This window comes from Carassius gibelio, chromosome B1, assembly GCF_023724105.1.
Source record: "Carassius gibelio isolate Cgi1373 ecotype wild population from Czech Republic chromosome B1, carGib1.2-hapl.c, whole genome shotgun sequence".
Lineage (NCBI taxonomy): Eukaryota > Metazoa > Chordata > Actinopteri > Cypriniformes > Cyprinidae > Carassius > Carassius gibelio.
This window is the reverse complement of record NC_068396.1, coordinates 28079007-28098533: the sequence shown is the minus strand read 5'-3', so window position 1 is coordinate 28098533 and position 19527 is coordinate 28079007. Positions and strand designations below refer to the sequence as shown.

Genomic DNA, 19527 nt, shown 5'->3' with positions numbered 1-19527 from the left:
AGCAATGAATTCCATTATCCAGGAACGGAAAGGAAGAAAGGGGTGGAGGAAGAGTGGGGGAAATACAGAGAGCGAGAGAGGGAAAATTCTGGCAGTGATTAAAATGCTTTGGCCAAGGTGCCCCGGGTGTCTCTGCTGGAGTTTGTGTGTGTGTGTGTGTGTGTGTGTGTGTGTGTGTGTGAGAGAGAGAGAGAATTCTCGCAGGGCGTTTACACAGCTGGGAGATAACTAGTCCCAGACTGAGGCCTTCAGTGTCCAAGTGTGTTACTGAGGTTACTTTCAGGCTTACTGTAAAGGACCACAACAACCTCAGTTTAGGGACGTAGACATTTACTAGTTGGTGGGCTGCGTGGGTTACACAGTTTTCTGAAAACGTTTACCATGCAGTTCATTCTGGAGAATCAGGTTTAAGCGTTTGGATAAATTGTTCACAATAACATCTAAAGCATGCATTTACAAAACAGCAAAACAAAATACCATAAAAAAATTGTAAATTATTTATCTGTGCCGTCACGCTCATTATGTTTTTAAATTAATGTGGCCTCATAATCTTTTAACAAAAACATTAATTCCTCTCACTTTTGCAGTGACTTCCCTTCTCGAAGGTCTGAGCAATAATCCCTCTCCTCCAATAACCTGTCAATCACATGAGATCACAGCAATTAGCAAATTACAATTCTCCAAACAATTCCTGCCATAAATTTTTTTTCTCAATCAAGAAACCGTTTCTCAGATAAACGTCACAATAGAGAAGAAAAAGGTGATCGCAATTTCCAATGAAGGCCAACTCTAAAGCTTTGCTAAATAAAATATAAAGGCTAAAGCTAAAGCTAAGTAAGAAAAACATCAAGATGAGTTCTCAGCAGGTGAAAAATTAGTCAAAATCCCTATCTCTTACTCAAATCAGTTTTGTGTGTGTGTTTAAGTGAGAAAGTGGGAGTCTTATTTGCAGGGACTCTGTTTTGTCCTTCCTCTCACAGGAAGTTTTCTGAAGGTCAGAAGTGATTCACTCAAATGTCTCTTCCTCTTTGTCCCTGACAAGAGTGAACTTGTGTTTCAGGATGATGAACAAGTCAGTTATGTTGTTTTGTCAGGGGTTGAGTGAGTGTACGAGTGTAAGAATGAAAGCTCATGGTTTCTTTGTGTTGGTTTGCAGGAGTTTGTGGCTGGACGGCAGCTGACGGACTGAACCATGGCTCAGTTTCCCACGCCCTTCGGAGGTGAGTTGATTCTTTCACTGACTGACTGACGTGTGTGTGTTTGTGTGATGGAGGCTGAGTGGATGTGTATGGAGTACTGTGTGTTTGAGAGCGAGAGAGGCAGAGAGAATGAATTCAAGTGAGTCAGTGAATGTCTAAAAGGATCAATGGATAGAAGATAAATGCCCTCACACAACTGCTGTCACTTTTTTTTTTATTCAGCCATTTGCAAGCTTATTTTCTGTTTTCCATTTAATCTGTATATTTATATACAGTCGGATTTAAAAGTTGCTTGGCATTTTGCAATATAAGTTTAACAATTAAAACTTTAACAACAGATAGAAAATAATTGATAATTATCCATAATAAGAGGAATAACCTAGTGCAGTATAAGTGTAATATAATTACGATGTTGTTCACATGAGTAAATATATGTTCCTCATACAAGTTAACATTTAGTCTGTGATTGCTTTGAATTTAATATTGAATTCAGTCATTTCTCAGTGATGTTTTTATGCAGTCAAACGTCTGTAAGAGTTGATTTACCAGTAGATGTGTTCTGTCCTTTGATAAAAATGTTAGCAGGTTAGACACATTTAAGCGTTATTCTGCTGTCTGATATCTTCTCTCTCTCTCTCTCTCTCTCTCTCTCTGTAGGAGGGTCAGATACATGGGTAATATCTGTGGACGAGAGAGCCAAACATGACCAGCAGTTCCACAGTTTGGCCCCCACACCTGCTGGCTTCATAACAGGTAATCACCTCTGGTTTTCTTGCTGTGAGAAAAGTGCAGAACGCTCATTAGTGCTGACATTTGCTAAAACCCTTTGGAGTTTGATGTTGTCTGAAATGCAAGAACAAATCCCTTGAATTCTGTGCAACTGAAAATGACCTCCCGCAGTGCTGTCAGTCATACATCTCTGGTAGGCAGACATGTTATGCCTATTATTTCTCTGTTGGATACACAGAGAGACGGAGCAAATGAACTGAAACTGAAAACCAAAAGCAACCGCCTCTTTCCCACCATTCTATTTTTTTAAATGCATTCCCCATGCAAAAAATAAATGCCATGGATATTCTTCTTGACCGTTTATTTAAAGGGTTAGTTCACCCAAATAGCAAAATTATGTTCTTAATAACTCACCCTCATGTTGTTCCAAACCCGTAAGACCTCAGTTTATCTTTGGAACACAGTTTAAGATATTTTAGATTTAGTCCGAGAGCTCTCAGTCCCTCCATTGAAGCTGTGTGTACGGTATACTGTCCATGTCCAGAAAGGTAAGAAAAACATCATCAAAGTAGTCCATGTGACATCAGAGGGTCAGTTAGAATATTTTGAAGCATCAAAAATACATTTTGGTCCAAAAATAGCAAAAACTACGTCTTTATTCATCATTGTCCTCTCTTCCGTGTCTGTTGTAAGACTGTTCAAAACAAAGCAGTTTGTGATATCAGGTTCGCGAACGAATCATTCAATGTAACCTGATCTTTTTGAAACTTTGAAATTGTTCGCATCCCCAATATGCATTAATCCACAAATGACTTAAGCTGCTAACTTTTTTAATGTGGCTGACACTCCCTCTGAGTTAAACAAACCAATATCCCAGAGTAATGCATGCACTCAAACAGTACACTGACTGAACTGCTGTGAAGAGAGAACTGAAGATGAACACCGAGCCGAGCCAGATAACGAACGATACAGACCGAGAGCTCTCGGACTAAATCTAAAATATCTTAAACTGTGTTCCAAAGATAAACTGAGGTCTTACGGGTTTGGAACGACATGAGGGTAAGGTATTAATGACATAATTTTGCTATTTGGGTGAACTAACCCTTTAAACCATACCACTTCCTGTTTTCTGCCTGTAAATGGGTGGATGACTGCTTGGATTATCTCCGATCAGATTCACATCCTTCTTAACGTACTATAAGAAGTGTTAATGTAATTTTCAGCACCTCTTCCCCCGAAACAGATGAACTCTGGCACACAGTAAAAGCGTCCCACGTTTTCATCAGGCAGAAGAGCAAACATCTAAAGCTTGTGTAAAGGTTTGCGCAATTCAGATGTTTTAGAGTTCAAATTCTGAATCGCTGGAAACATTTAGTGAATGTTTCAGTTGTGAGTTGACCGTGTGTGATGTTAACAGAATCACTGAGAAAACTACAGAGAAGGAAACCGATCAGGGTGTGGCATGTGACTTGTCTAGAAAAGGTTGATTCACTGTCATCATTTGCTGATGCTATTTGTTTCTAATCTCTAGTTGAAGCTTTGACATGTTTGATCCTGTTATAGTAAGCCCGTCTTTCTCCCTGGACTCTCTTTGGAGACATTTTGCCAGTCTGAAGAAGATTCTGGAACTTTTCATACATTACATTGAAAGAAATGTTCTAGAAAGTACACAAAACACATATTATGGTCTCATTCTGCAATCATACATAGATGTGAAATTAACCTCCAAAGAGCTAATCAAAATCACAAGACCGAAACCAGCTTGTCCCAGCTCGACTTTGGACAGCTACTGAAGAGATGGTACTTGTGGGTTTCCTGTTGACCAGTGGATCTGAAAGAGGCTCTTTGTGTTGACTGAAGGGCGGCTGAAGCAGTGAGTGGCTCACAGTCAGGCAGGCATGGGGAGGGAGCCTGTTTTTGGCTCTGAGGGTATAAAGGCGTTCTGTGTGTGCACGCAGAGGAAGAAAACCGTTATCGAGAGGAAAAGTGTTTAGAGGAAGATGAAAAGGTCATTACGTGTGCTACATCACTTTGCTTTTAACATGGCAGAGACACCAACTCACAGCTCCCATTGCTTTGTGCATTGGTTGGTAGGTTGAAAAAGGGATGGTTTAGGTTATCTGGCCTGCTGTGGCATTCTTAGTTTACACTGGTATGAGATTATCATATAATAAACTATTATAGAAAACAGTAGCTGGCTGCTTTACATGCTTGTGTTTAGCAGTAGACCTATAGGCTGTCATAAGAGCAGGAAATGGTTTGATAGGTTAGATAACATATGAGCACACTGACTCAGCTTTCCTTTCTTGCTCAAGCTGTAGCCGGCAGATCACTCGCCCCAGAGGCCAATGTCACTCAAGTGCGGTCAATAAACCCTCTGCATGTTTATCGACAAGAAGATGTAAATGGGGTTACATAACTCTTAATTATGTTATCAATGTTTTATTAACATCCTAAAACAATTACATCATTTTAATGAAATCAAATTATTTGAAGACCACATTCATTTTAAGTTGTTGGGACAAGACCATTCTATTTTATTTGTTTATAGCATACAGTGTGTTTGTTTATATATTTATTTGATACTCATATTAATTGTTTTCTCTCTCTCTCTCTCTTTAGGTGACCAGGCAAGGAATTTCTTTCTGCAGTCAGGTTTACCTGCCCCCATCCTCGCCCAGATATGGTACACAATTCCTATAACACATATTTCATTTCAAGCACACTACTTTCATAATACAATTATGTGCTTTTGTACAATAATTACTGTACATTGTAAAAAATATTCCACTGCATCTAACTTAAACACTTGCAGCTGTTGTTGTCAGAAATTCATTGCACGAAATGTTTCCAGTATTGCCAGATGAACTTATAACCATATACTTCTTTAAATAATGTTAATATACCAATTTACTGTCGAAATCTGGATTTTACCTTGTAACTTGTACTGATAACCACCATAACAATACAGGTACAATAGAAAACCACTTTATGAATCAGAAGTGTACTGTCCATAAGGCTTGGCCATTATTGGTAGATGGACCACACCAGGGTCACACACACACACAAACACTGTTAGGATAAGACACTGGACACTAAAATAATTCATTAAACATTTACATAAGATCAAATTTAAGATTTTGTCTGTCACTGAACAAGATACTCTGTTCATGTTTTGCAGGGCCCTGGCCGACATGAACAACGATGGGAAGATGGACATGCATGAATTTTCCATCGCAATGAAGCTGATTAAATTGAAGCTGCAGGGTCACCCCCTCCCTCCTTCACTGCCCCCCTCCATGAAGCAGCCACCCCTCTCCATTCCCCCACAGCCGCCTTTTGGTAAGACTGGCTGATGGCTTGAATGGCATGTTTTTGTTTTCTTTCTGATGCCTTGAATGACATGTAACACATCAGCCCAAGTCCATAATGCCCCAGCGTTGTCCAGCACAATTATTCAAAGCCCCTCTTATTAGCTAAAATATTTCCTGAACAGTAGAAATGTTGAGAGCCACTGATTTAGACAGCAGTGTTTTTAGACCAGGACTATATTAGAAAAGATTGTATATTAAATGCTTTATTCTAGATTTACAGAAGAGCATTCTTGTCTTGTTCAGGACTTGATTGTTACGATTGTGGTTCAGTCAGTTCCCTCAGAGATTTAGAGCACCATATAGAATGTTAAGTTACGGTTACATTAAATTAGCAATGCATCAAACATGCCTTCCAACTATTTATTTACATACAAAATTGCATTCATTATTATTTGGTTATTAAATTAATGATTTAATTGATTTCCTTCATCAGGCATGCCCAGTATGGGGGCAATTCCAGGCCTGCCAGCAGTGCCGCCCATGCCCCTGCCCCCTCTGCCTCCAGGAGTGCCAGGAGTAGGTGTGTCTCCACCTCTGGTAGCATCAGTGACCCCAGCTGTACCATCCCTTGCTAACGGAGCCCCCCCTATGATACAACCCATGAGTGGATTCTCGCATCCAGGTAATGTAAACAAACACTCACACTGCCTAGACCAGCTTATACAGTTTGTTTACTTTGGCAGGATCATTTATGGATGTTTGTCTCTGTCTCTCAGCTGCTGCGCTCAACAAAACCCCTTCGTTCAATCGTTCCAGTATCAAGCTGCAGAAGGGCCAGTCAGTTGAGGCACCCAGGTACACACTCATTAACACTGTATTCATAGAAATGTTATTGATGTTAAAAGCACATATTATGAATTTATCTTTCCTGTAGCGTGTAATATAGCTGTTTGTGCATTTAAGCAATCTGCAGAAAACACTTGCCTGAAATGCTTTTCTATTTTTTTCCTACGTCAAAAAGGAACTAAAACAGTGTTTCAGCTAAAAAGAGGTGTTGAACCAATGTACCAATTGAGAAACAAATGTTTTTTGTAGTTTTTTGTAACTGTAGATTATGTTAATGTACTTGTTCACATTGTGATGTGATTTGAAACGATTTAAGTGCAGGATTGGAAAGAACTTTGAATGTAAACAGATGTGAAAGAAAAAGCACGTGTACAGTATTTTTAGATCTGCGTGTGTTTGGTGTTGAAGAGACGGCAGCCTAATAGACACGCTGACTGTCATTAAAGTTAATCAAAGAACGCAAAAAAATCATTCACTGATCTTCACTGAATATCTTTAATAATTTATTTTTATTTATGAAAAAAAAACTATGCAGTGTTTTGAAACTTTGAATTCCGTTTCTGTACCTGAAATTTGGTGCAGTTGAATTTATTTATGCTATTGCAAATTGATCTGTTTATTCTTTTTTTTATTTCTGACTGTTTACTTGTCCTTAATACTTTAATATTTGAAATGTATATTTTTCTAGCTGTTTTTGCGGTGGTATTTTTGTTAAAGAAGGCAAAAGTTCATCTTGTAGGCCTAAGTTTTCTGTAGGCTGCTGCTTTTTGCTCATGTTATTCAGAATGCTTTGTAAAAAGACACAGAATAAATGTTAGACATCTAAATGTTTGACCTTTATGTATTTTTATATATATATATATATATATGTATATAAAATGAGCATGATGTAGCCACTTTAACACACACAATGTCTCTTTAGTGCTCCAGCTGCTCCTCCACCCACTGACTGGGCCGTGCCTCAGTCTTCTCGGCTCAAATACCGCCAGCTCTTCAACAGCCATGATAAAATGATGAGTGGTTATCTCACAGGTATGGTGTCTGTCACACAAAGCATGACACTTAATAATCATCAGGCAGTAAAAACTTTGTATTTTGTTTCGTTGTTCAGCTAATTTATATATCAAATTTAATTGCTGCATACATGTAGATTTTAACAAGGTTATTATTAGTTTTGTATTTTCAGTTTTTATTTAATACTATTTTCACACCATTCATATTTTCTTTGTAATAATCTAGTTTTTAATTGAATGCATTTGCGGTGCTCAAAGCTCATGTGATAAGTGACAGTGGTTACTCAGTACAGCTTAGAGGAAGCAAAGGTTGCTGACTCGACGAAGTCAACTCTTTCTTTCACTTCTCTTTCTCTTTCTCTTTCTTTTCTGCTTCAGGTCCACAAGCCAGAACTATTCTAATGCAGTCCAGTCTACCGCAGGCCCAGCTGGCCACCATCTGGTGCGAATCCAACACATTATTTTTCACATTGAGTTCAGAGATTTGTATCAGTTTAAGGGTCATTATACGAAAACGTGCCATTTCCCACTTTTAATGTTTGATTTTCAAATTTCTGTTTTGAAAATCTTTAAGCCCCTTTTTGGATTAAGTAGATCCTTACCTCTCAGGAAAATGTGCCGTGCCATCTCAGGCTATCTTATTTTTTTCATTTTTTTCATTTAACTAATTTAAATGTGTGTTTTTGGTCAACCCTGTTACCAACATATTAATTACTTTTTGAAAAGGTTTTAAATACATGTATAGAACAAATCTGATATACTGTGGAAGATATACTCCCCCTTGTTACATTAAGAGTGTTTGTGAATTGAGAATATTGAAAGTTTTATTTTTTTAAGGGGATGAATACGTTCATTTCCAAATTACACTCTCCCAGCATCTTCTGTTTTAAGAAAAATGTATGGAAACAAAAATTAAACACCTCAATTCAATTTTGAGTGGATTATTAGCCTCTCTTACTAAACATTTATTACATTTTTATTTACATTTTTTAAGTTATATTAGAATATTATACAAGTAACAGGGTTGACACATCAGTTACAGGGTTGACAACAGCTACCGTATTGATTATACTGCTTGTTTGAGTTACAATTATGGTTGTAATGGAGTCTTAATTGGACATTCATAAACCTTTAATTCAACATGACTAATCAGCATATTATGTAGACGGCTCTATTGAGATATTTTAGCATAAAAATTATGAAAAACCGAAACTTATCTGTTTGCATGAACTTTAACTTTAAAATGTTTTAACTGTTGCCCCGCCTTCTACTTCTCAAACCTCATACTTTCTATGATATTGTGCTGAGAAAACACAGATTTACCCATTCTGTGTTGGTAGTGGCGTGTACCACAGTTTGCTTTGCCAATTGAGAAACTTGATTGGTAAACGGTTTGCCAGAAAATACCCTGACCCAAATCTATCCGTTAGTGAAGCATTGGTTTCCACACTGGTTTCATTAAATAAATAAATAAAGGAAATTATTATTTTAAAAGATTCACGAATAAGAATCATCTGTTCACGAATTGGATCGTGAACTTGCATTACCGAGCCAAAGATGATACTGAACATTTCGAATGAATAAAGAAGTTCATCTGTAAACCACATAAAGCTATTGTTTGACTTCATAAACCTTTATTTTATGCATGCTTTGTATGGATCTGTTGACTGAATGCATAGTGTGATTTCTAGGAGAATGTTTGTGTCGTTATGTGCTTGTAACGGGAAAAAATCAGTCGCGGTATTGTTTGAAATCCCCAAACTTAAATATTAAATTAATAAATTACATCAAAATAAAAGTAATCACTGGTAATCTAAAATAGTTTTCAGATGTTACTGTAATCTGATTACCCCTTATTTAAAATGTAATTTTAACGAAATACAGTTACTCATATTTTGTATTTTACATACGTAACGCTGTTACATGTATTTCGTTACAACCCAGCCCTGATTATTTATGATTGTGTAGCATACTGTAAATGTAAGTAGTTCACATGCCATCAAATAATCATACAAGTCACACAAGCTTGATTTATTTTTTGACAAGAAAACTTTTTCAAACTATTTGGATGGAGTGCATGTATGGAGAGTATCCCAAATGCAAACTGAAAAGCTTGTTAATTTATTGACTTCTCATAATAAAAAAAATAATGACTTTTGATTTATAAAGCACATTTATAAAACCCAATGGACTTGTGTGTATCAGTATAGATCAGTAACCTCAACATATTTTAGCCTATCTATCAGTAGAATAAATAAAAAAACATGATTTTTAGGGATAAAAACTGTAAAAACATGTATATTATGTATACTATTTGTAAGAAAAGTATGTCTGTTAAAATTCTCAGTCATCCAGGTCATAGTTATCCAAGAAGGGTTGGCTCAGGGGTGACAACCCCACAGAGGTTAAATGCCTGGCACTCCTCATCAGTCATTTAGAAATGAAGAAACCCCTTGGATGAGAGGCAATAGCTTCAAATATGGATGTACCTAGTCCAGTTGCCCTTGATTTAACCCTTCTTGTGTATACAACATGGGTAAGACACACAAAAGCGTACTTGGGTCAACCCTCTTACCCTGGAATGGTTACAGGGTTGACGGTAACAGGGTTGACGAAAAAGGTTATTGCCGGCCATTACTAGCCATGAGGTATAGGTAATGACACTACATTACGTGCCTTAATGAGAGGCTTAAATATTATCATATATGTAAATTTTTAAATATGTACAAAAAACTTTTTAACATATGCTTTTCTGGTAACAGGGCTGACACAATGAGCGTGTCCCTGTCTTTCAGACATTACATAACCTCAAAGAAAATTCATTAAAAAGAAGAGAACACTTACTTGTCTTCTACCATCAACTTCATGAAAGTCAGATAATGTCACTTCCTGGAACTGATGCAACTTTTGGAACAGTCCATTATCTTTAAAGAGGTGTTTTTATAAAAAGTAACAGGGTTGACGAGAACCTAGGGACCCGACTAAATTGTGTGTTTTTTTATTTTATTTGACACGTTAAGAATAAAATCCATTTATTACTAATGAACTGACACTTAAGGCTTTATACAAGTATATGTTTTTTTATGATAGTTTGACTTTTTTGACCTCGATAGCAAGTAGAAGTAGAAAAATCTTACTGAGGGACAGGCCATTTTCAACATTTCTTCAAGATGCTTTGTACAAAATGTGATTAAAATCCTTTAAAAACCAAAGAAACAGAAAATAATTTATTCTTATATTATGAGACATTATGGAAACTAAAATATAAAATATTCTATTTCTTTTATGTTTTATTAAGATTTACAGAGCTTTTTTTTCCTGAGGGACACAAAATGGCACGTTTTCGTATAATGACCCTTAAACATGAGGATTGGTATCTGGTTATTGTTCTAAGTACATCCGACTTGTGTTTTGATTTCTTTTAACATGCTGTTCTTGGGGTTTTGTGTTGCCTATGGTCCTGTTTACACTTGATGTTAACATCGGATCTTGGGTGATCTGATGTCATGTGGAAAGGCAAGATAAATAGCTGTTTTGACTCCATATAACATCCACTGTTTATCTGTATAGGAACCTGTCAGATATAGACCAGGACGGAAAGTTGACTGCAGAAGAGTTTATTCTGGCCATGCACTTAATTGACATGGCAATGTCCAGTCTGCCTCTTCCCCCATTCCTTCCCCCTGACTTCATACCTCCGACATTCAGGTGAGCGACCCCACTGATGGCCCCCATTTTGTCAATTATCAGCTTTCATGTCTTAGAATAGTCTGCCAAGTTAGTTAAAAGTTAGACTTAAGAGAACTTTTATTCTCACAATGGAAATAGGACTTAATTCTTTTGTGTTTGTTTAGGAGAGTGCGTTCTGGTAGTGGAGTGTCTGTGACCAGTATGCACTCGATCGATCCACGGTCTCAGGAGGAGCCTGAGGAGGAGGAAAAAGAGACAGAGAAAAAACTTCCAGGTGAGAACAAGAGTAAATGCTAATAAGTTTCATAAAGGAAACTCTGCTTACTCACTGATAAAATATTTGTGGTCTGTAGGTAGGGGTGGGAATCTATGATCTCACGATTTGATTATGAGATTCAGAGCCCCATGATTTGATGCGATTACAGTTAACGATGCATCACAATGTTGTCATACAACCTGTACATCTATTAGGGGTGGGAATCTTCAGGCACTTCATGATCCGATCCAATTCTGATTCTGGGACTCACAATCCATTCCAACATTATTTCCCCAATTTATTCTTCTGCTGTGCAAATACATATATACAACTTTACATCTTAAACAAAATCGCAGTTATATGCTTTTTGTGTATAGTTGTACTCTCTGTATGTCAGTACCGCCTTCACTGGTTTCACAATTCAGTTTAATTAGGATTATCATTATCAACTCAATATCACGATGCGTTACATTATCTGTTTTCATTATTACTGCACATGGCTACATTTTCTTATAAATTTTATATTAAATTTATTTGGTTCAAAATTAACTGTTTGTTTATTTTTTTTTAAATAACTTATTTAAAATAAGTGTCCAAGTGTACAGACAATAGATGAGGATTTGTTCTTTTTTCCTCAGCTTATTGCGGTTTGATTATTACTGATGAGATCATAGGCGATGGCAGCTTTAACAGGCTGCATTCACTCACAGATCTGTTTCGATATCAGATGTTTTTTCCTGCTCTGAAAACATAACTGACTGTGTGTACATCAATTTAATATAAAAGTATTCGAAAATGCCAGTGCATTTAACCACAGCCGCAACAAACACAAACACAAACCGCACATGAAAGTCTGTCAGTACGCGAGCTTCGTGCGTCTAATAGTACTGCTTTCCAAACGGCAGAAATGAATGCCTATCCAAAGTAAAACACGGCGGGTGGAAGCACAGATTGTCAAGCAATGTGCATGTGTCTCACAGCACAAATTATGTGCAATGAAACCCGCTGCATCTCTAGCGCATTTCTAGTGAAATGTTCAGAATCGATTCAGAATCATTGAAGAGAGAATCGCAATGCATAGGAGAATCGGGTTTTTTTTCACCCACGCCTATCTATAGGCCCCACTTTGCACCTGGCATTAATGCATTTTGTATCTGGACAGTCTTTGACTGGATTTAGCTCTTTAACTTGCATTTACATCTTGCTATGAAATTCATTGTGCGATCTGATACCACTTACCAATATAAAATGGAAACCACTACTTGCATATTAGGCAACATTAATTGTAAATGTTCTGCCATTTACTGATTTTTAAAAACATTCATGGCTAATTCAAAGTGCTTCCCCTCATTTTGGCTTATAGAATACCAGGTTTCTGGTTACTTTTACCTTCATATACATGCCCATTTAATAAATGTATTGTACATAATACAATATATTTTTGTATCAAATGGGTAAAAGATGTTTTAATGCTCCCCTCTCAAAATAAAGCATCCCGAGAGAGATATTAGTGAAGGTCTGGGGAGACAAAATGAGAAATTGCAATTGTTGTTCACTGGAATAATTCATGAGATACTGTTCTTTTATTTGACCAGATCACAAGAGGACATAAAAGTAGGGCATCATAGAAATTTTACAGCCCTGCCTTTCAAAATGACAGTTAATTTTTTTGTGTAGAGCAACCTTTGCATATTTTTTGCGTAGTTAACAAAATGCATTAACATTTTCATTGAATGTGGTGAGAACCTGTTCTGACAGTGATCTGAATACAAGCACTGTTTATGTGTTTTTACATGTGGCTTTGAATGTGGTCAAGTGTATCACCATAAACACATGCTAGGTGTAAAAGAGTGCCGAAGGTTACTACTTTGTTTTAAATGTAAAAATCTGTCTCAAAATTTTTCTGTATTTCCCCTCAGTCACATTCGAAGATAAGAAACGAGAGAACTTTGAGCGTGGAAACCTGGAGCTGGAGAAGCGTCGGCAGGCCCTGCTGGAGCAGCAGAGGAAAGAACAGGAGCGACTGGCTGCGCTGGAGAAAGAGGAGCAAGAGAGGAAGGAGAGAGAACGACTGGAGCAGGAGAGACGCAGACAGCAGGAGCTGGACAAACAACTGGAGAGACAGAGAGAGCTGGAGCGACAGAGGGAGGAGGAGAGACGCAAGGAGATCGAGAGAAGAGAGGTGAGTTCAAACATTCTCAGACTCCAGTGCATGTATAACACTATCAGCATCATCTGTAACCTCTTGAGTGTGTGTTGTGTGTGTGAAGGCTGCTAAACGGGAGCTGGAGCGTCAGCGGCAGTTAGAGTGGGAGAGAACACGCAGACAGGAGCTGCTCACCCAGAGAAACCGAGAGCAGGAGAACATCGTCCTGCTCAAAGCACGCAAGAAAACGCTCGAGTTTGAACTGGAGGCTCTGGTACATGCATTTCCATACACTTGAATGTTTTAAGTCAAGACAGTGAATAGGGTTAAAATGTTGACTGCATTTAAACCTGCAATTAAAACATTACAGGTTTTAACAGAGGGAATTTTGGAATCTCTTTTTATCACCAGTCCATAAATCAGAAAATACAACCATGTTTTTAGGAATAAGATCAGGTGAACGGTACATGAACAAACCCCTTCAGAATATATATGGGTGTAGAGTTTGATGTGTGTCAGTGCTACTGAAGTAAAGATTTCTGGCTCAGTGTATTAAAAAATTGTCATTGTGACAAAACAGCCTTAAAATAAGTAGTGTTATTGAAATCGACATATGTTATTAGATAATAGTAAAATATAATACAAAAAATTAATAAATGATAAAAGTAGGGCTGCCCTCGACTAAGGATTTTTCTGGTTGACTAGTAGTCGTTCATTTTAAGCATTTGTCAACTAATCGCATGTTTATTAATAAACCATTTAAATCATTATAATGATCCTTTAATTACTTACAAAGGCCTAATAAACCACAGTGCACCGCAAGGCTATGATAATGAATGTCAGGGAAAAACAGTAACATTAACATTTGAATAATTCACTGATAAACAAGTGCTTTCTCGTCATCTCCACAGTAGTGGATTTTAAGATCAAGTGAGCGCACGGGAGCCTCCATCTGTCCTGCAGTGAGCACTACGGTTCAGTTTCACAAACAGGATTTCTCTAGGTTAACATTAGATTGATCAGCCATGTAACATTGCAGCTACTTTAATTTAAGATGATGAGCTATGTTTGTGTTGGATGAATGATATGCAAGAATTTAGATGTCCTGCCGGATGTACTGTATCACCATAGACCAGCCGTTAACTATCTGTGTGACTTCGCCAGTGTGGACATTTTTTTTCATGCACTTACTTTCCTCTGCACGTATTTTAATTTTTGGGTACCCCTTTTATAAGGCCGTTAAAAAAGACTAATTTTGAAGCAGCATCAAAACGGAATTGTAATCTGTTGGAGTGGCCCATATGCATATTAAACCAAAGTTAATCTGATTCTGAGTTTAATAGCTTGACATCTGTTGTTCTTTTTGGCTCTTCTCTAGAACGATAAGAGGTCACAGTTGGAGGGTAAACTGCAGGACATTCGTTTCCGTCTATCGGCTCAGAGGCACGAGATCGAGAGCACCAATAAGACGCGAGAGCTCCGCATTGCTGAGATCACCAGCCTACAACAGCAGTTGCAGGTGTGCACTTCTACCCTTGTCTCCATCCTCATTTCTCTCTTCTTTCTTCTCACTCGCCTCTTACAGAGGCATCATCAGCATCGGTATGATTTGAATTAATCTACTCTCCAGTTTGGGGTGTTTTTTTTTTTTTTTTTTTTTGAGTTTGTGGAGGAGAAGAGGGAGTTTAAACCCCTCACGGTAGACTATGCATATCTTGGTCATCTACAGTTATGGACTATAAAAGATCAGTTTTATGTTGCTCTCTGTTGAAAGTAAGCAGAATATTTCATGTGTTTGCTCTCACTCTTTTGTCTCCATCAGGAGTCTCAGCAGTGGTTGAGTCGATTGATTCCTGACAAACAGTGTCTGAATGACCAGCTGAAGCAGGTTCAGCAGAACAGTCTGCACAGTAAGAACATTTTCCTCAACACTGCTTTAAAGATCTGGTTAGATATTATCACGCTAGACATTTTGGTGCAAACCAGAGTCCATTTGATGTTGGAATTTGGCTGGAATGAAAGTGTATTCCAGACTCTGAACTTTGATGTTCACCAGCAAATTCAGCCTAACGTAAGTATATTTTGCATCTTTTCTGCTTCTCTCACACAGTTTAGTATGTCTTTCTCTGAGTAAATTGCTTTTGGATATGTTTGCATTGTCTAAAACAACAAACCCTAGTGCTATTGTGTGTTTGTGAAGTATTCATGATCCAAATTGACAATGGTGTAAATTAAACCGTTTAGTTTATTATACAGTTAGCTTATGTTGTTACTTAATTAAAGGTAAATCTCCATTATTAACGTGAAAACAACACCTTAGGTCGCAGAGGAAATAAAATAGTCAAGAACTTAAATTATCGAATTGGTGACCTAAGCATTGATGATAAAAGCCTCTTTTTGTTTTTATTGGAGTAGAGAAGCGAAAAATGAAGTGTTCTGCAGATTAGTTCATCTCTCAAGGAATGCTCTTTAATAGTGGGCTGATTATTTCTGCTTTGTAGGAGACTCTCTGTCCAGTCTTCAGAGGGCCATTGAAATGAAGGAATCCACCAAACAGCAGCTGAGAGAACAGCTGGAAGCTGTGGAGAAGGAGACACGTTCCAAGCTATTGGAGATAGACTCCTTCAACACACAACTGAAGGTACTGAAGCCCTGAAAGACCTAAACACACTTACACAAACAGACAGATAATTTGGTTTAGGTAGTATTATATGTTTTAGTTATACTTAGCATTTTTGTACTTTATGTTTTGCATTGTGAGAGTGCAGGGTGCAAAATTAACATTTGTGCAAAATGGAAGTAAAATTTGCCTTTAGTGGATAAATAAAATTGAATAACTCACCAGTTTGTTAGAACTACGACAATACATCATAGAAATGAATTTTCTGGAATTGTGATGCAAGTGATTCAAATAACCTTCTATTTAAATAAAAAATACAAATTTTAAATATCATCTAAATACTTAAAGCAAACAGTTTATCATATAAAGCTGTTTCGTGGCCACATTGACAGTTGGGGCAAAATGTTCATTTTGGACCCTGTGTTTTTGTCCGAATGAAAGAGGAAGTAAGAGAGAGTGCATTTTGAGACCTCATTGAGCTTTCACCCAGTGTATTTAATAAAACCAACACAACACTCTTAATTTTGTTTTAATGTACCTTCAGAATAAGATAAATCGAGTGTGAGATAAAGTAGAAGCATTTTACCAGCATCACACAATCTCTTGTTCCTCTCTCACTGTTTCTGCCTGCTGCTCACTCTGTCACCCTGCCCTTCATCCTTCTCATCCTCCGTTCATCCTGGCCGACTCCCTCTCAACCCTTCCTTCCACCATGTTTATACGGTTTGGCTGGCCCTCTTTGTTCTGGCTTGACCATGCTTCACCCCGCTTTACCCTTCGTGGTGGTACAGTCCTTGGGCCTGTTCTATCAGACCCACGCTGCTAGGATGGAGAACCTGCAATCGGAGCTACTTATTGAAGAGCAGAGGGGGCGACAGGTAGACAACCTGATAATGCTGTTAACCCCCAGAGAACTACCACCAAACTATTACCCTCTACTCACAGCACTGCGCTCTCCGTTTCCCTGTATAAGGGGACTTAGAGTAGCACACTTCCAGTTGTGTCTTGTCTTGATTACTTCCCTTTACTAAGGCATCAACAGGGCTCTACTTTAAAGAGTTTTTATCTGCTCAGATTATTTACTTGCTGTTGTTACATTTTTATTAAAAATGACTTAAAATACTACAAAACACCTAATAATAATAATTTATAAATAAAATAATAAGTTGATTTGAAAAGTTTATTTTAAACTGATTCAAAATACTGCATAGCTGTATTTAGAAATACATGCGTTGTTTATTGCTGGGACACTGATCCATTGGAAAACCATTTCCTTCTGGGTTTTTTTGTGATTCTGCAATATAATCACAGTACTACTTAAAGTTATAGACACATTGGTATGATAAAGATGTATAAAAAAAGAAAAAGTTAAATGCATTAAATCGAGAAGTATACTTAGTTGCGGTACTTATGCACTGACTGACACATACTCAAAAGCATGCATGCAGAAATCTGTCACATGCTTGAATGGTCAAATACACACAAAGTGGTGTCAAAATGCCCGTCTTGCAAAGTATTCATGGCAGTTAAGTGAACATAAATAGTTGGTAGAAAATCGGATGTGTATCATCACATGGGTATGTGCATTAGGTCTTAAAGTTACAGCAGCTGCTGTCTGTGACATTATTATTAATGAAACAACAAAAGAAAAATGACACACTGCTCTTGGCGGAATTTAGAAGCTTTAATAAGGGTTATTATATTCAAAATGATATAGAATTATATTAAGTTTACTCAAAATTCTGGAAATTATTTTGTCAACTGGAATCCCTTGAAACTGGAAAACAAGATGTGTACTAGTTGTAATGATGACAGGAGAATTTTAGTGTCTCGTACTGACCCCGTGACTTGGGTCCATCTTTATTGTTGAGCCCTGATGAATAATATTCCTGAAGCAACAATGTTGGAGATTTAATTTTCTTTCAAGCCTGTAGCTTGCACTAATTAACAGCGCAAAGGCTTCACTGCCTTCCTTGTTCGGATGTCATGTCAGGTCCATTTGTTTCTCGCTCTAAACGTAAGAGGCTCTGCATTGTGTAGAGCTGAGTACACATCAGAACTGAGTGCAAACACGATGATATCGATGATGGTGTGTGACCTTTGACCCGTCACCATATGGGTGGCTCTGTGTCTCTTGCAGTCAGGGAGCTCTGTGGACGAGGTGCTGTTGGACTGTCTCGCAGCACTGCTGGCCTGTTTGAGGCATATACACTTCTACTTCCAGGTCATCCCTCCCTCTCCCCCCTGACCTTTAATTTCACCCTACACCACGTCCCCTGCTTGTGTGTCTATCTGCACCTCCTCCAGCTCCCTTTTGGCACTTTTCCACTGCATGGTACGGCACGGTACAATTCAGTACGATTCAGTTTTGGGGGTTTTCCACTGGGTACAGTACCTGGTATTTTTTTCAGTACCACCTCGATTGAGGTTCCAGGTGAACTTTACTGTTAATAAAGCGTGACGTAAACTCTGCTGATCACTGATTGGCTGGAGAGAATTGTCACTCCCTGCGTTACTGAACTTGAAACACGAGGCACAACAGAACCACTAGATTTACATCAGCACAGCTAGTAAAGGATGGAACGCAACTGTTTTGAACGAGCGCACCTTTTTTTTTTTACAACCAAAAAATGGTTGTTTCATTGTCTGTTGAGGAAGTACAGACATTTCTCTCTTGATAGCAGAGGAGCGGATCCAGCGAGAGCTTGATGGGGCCACGCGGAATGACAAAGTTTTTCAGGATTCCTGGTAGTAGAGGGCAGCTCAACTATAACAGCATATAATAATCCTGTCCACTCTAAAGCAGTTCTAAACTGCAGTGTAAACGCAAACAGAGCCGTGCCGTGCCATGCTGCACTGAGCCATGCCAAGCAGAGTCGTACCACGCAATGGAAAAGAACCATTTGAGAAGCCCATCAAAGGCATCACTGTAGCTATTCTAAACCTTCACGTATCAATAGAAAGCTAAGCCTTTTTGTGCACTGATCTGAGGCAGATCATCATATTTATGCGCAAGGTTGATCGTGCTGCTTTTTTCCCCCCCAAGACATGCGTCAATTAAAGGTTCACCCAAAAAACTAACATAATTGTCTTATGGATAGTGTTGTCAAAAGCACTTACTTTGGTACCAGTCAGTACTGAAATTTTAAAAAGTCAATTTCCTACTAAATTTGAATGCTCTTGACTGAGCGCTCGCACAGAAGCACACAAAGTGTTTGAAAGCCACGTCTGTCAGTGAATTCGTCTTTGTGCAGGCTCAAACACTCCCGTGTGTTTTTGTTTGAGTGCTTGGTGATGAGTGAAGCGATGATCATTGTAGACAATCACAGTCATATATGTTGATCGTGTGAACACAGTGGACAATCAGCGGTGTTTAAGAATTGGCTCAACAGCTCTCAAATGCTAGCTGGAGATGGACATTATAAAAATTTCAGTACCAAAGTCGGTACTTTTGACAACATTACTTAGGGGTCACGAGTAATTACTGACAGAATGTTTTATTTTTGGGTTAACTATCCTTTTAATTCCAAACCCTTATGCATGAACCTGGACAATAAAGTTTTTTTTGTGCTTTGAAATCTCTTAGTAGCCATTACAGAATTTTTTTGCATCATTTTGTATTTACATTCTAGTCACTTTTAAGGAGAATATTTATTTTGAGCAGTTTCTGGACTTTCAGTTTTTAAACAGAGTAGCTAGCTTTAAATTCCTTGA

General features: G+C 38.0%; 1 protein-coding gene across 2 annotated transcripts in view; it reads left to right on the top strand.

Annotated features, from left to right (window-relative positions):
* The window catches only part of LOC127949739 (intersectin-1), a 45430-nt gene that overhangs the window by 8945 nt on the left and 16958 nt on the right, over window positions 1-19527 (top strand). For both annotated transcript variants that reach the window (XM_052547245.1, XM_052547246.1), the window contains exons 2-16: window positions 1157-1220; window positions 1857-1952; window positions 4551-4614; window positions 5110-5270; window positions 5736-5924; window positions 6019-6097; window positions 7011-7120; window positions 7480-7543; window positions 10672-10809; window positions 10956-11065; window positions 12967-13229; window positions 13318-13467; window positions 14572-14712; window positions 15016-15103; window positions 15695-15834. In XM_052547245.1, the coding sequence (XP_052403205.1) occupies window positions 1193-1220; window positions 1857-1952; window positions 4551-4614; window positions 5110-5270; window positions 5736-5924; window positions 6019-6097; window positions 7011-7120; window positions 7480-7543; window positions 10672-10809; window positions 10956-11065; window positions 12967-13229; window positions 13318-13467; window positions 14572-14712; window positions 15016-15103; window positions 15695-15834 (1821 nt within the window). In that variant the 5' untranslated portion in view covers window positions 1157-1192. The remainder of the gene's footprint in view (window positions 1-1156; window positions 1221-1856; window positions 1953-4550; window positions 4615-5109; window positions 5271-5735; window positions 5925-6018; window positions 6098-7010; window positions 7121-7479; window positions 7544-10671; window positions 10810-10955; window positions 11066-12966; window positions 13230-13317; window positions 13468-14571; window positions 14713-15015; window positions 15104-15694; window positions 15835-19527) is intronic.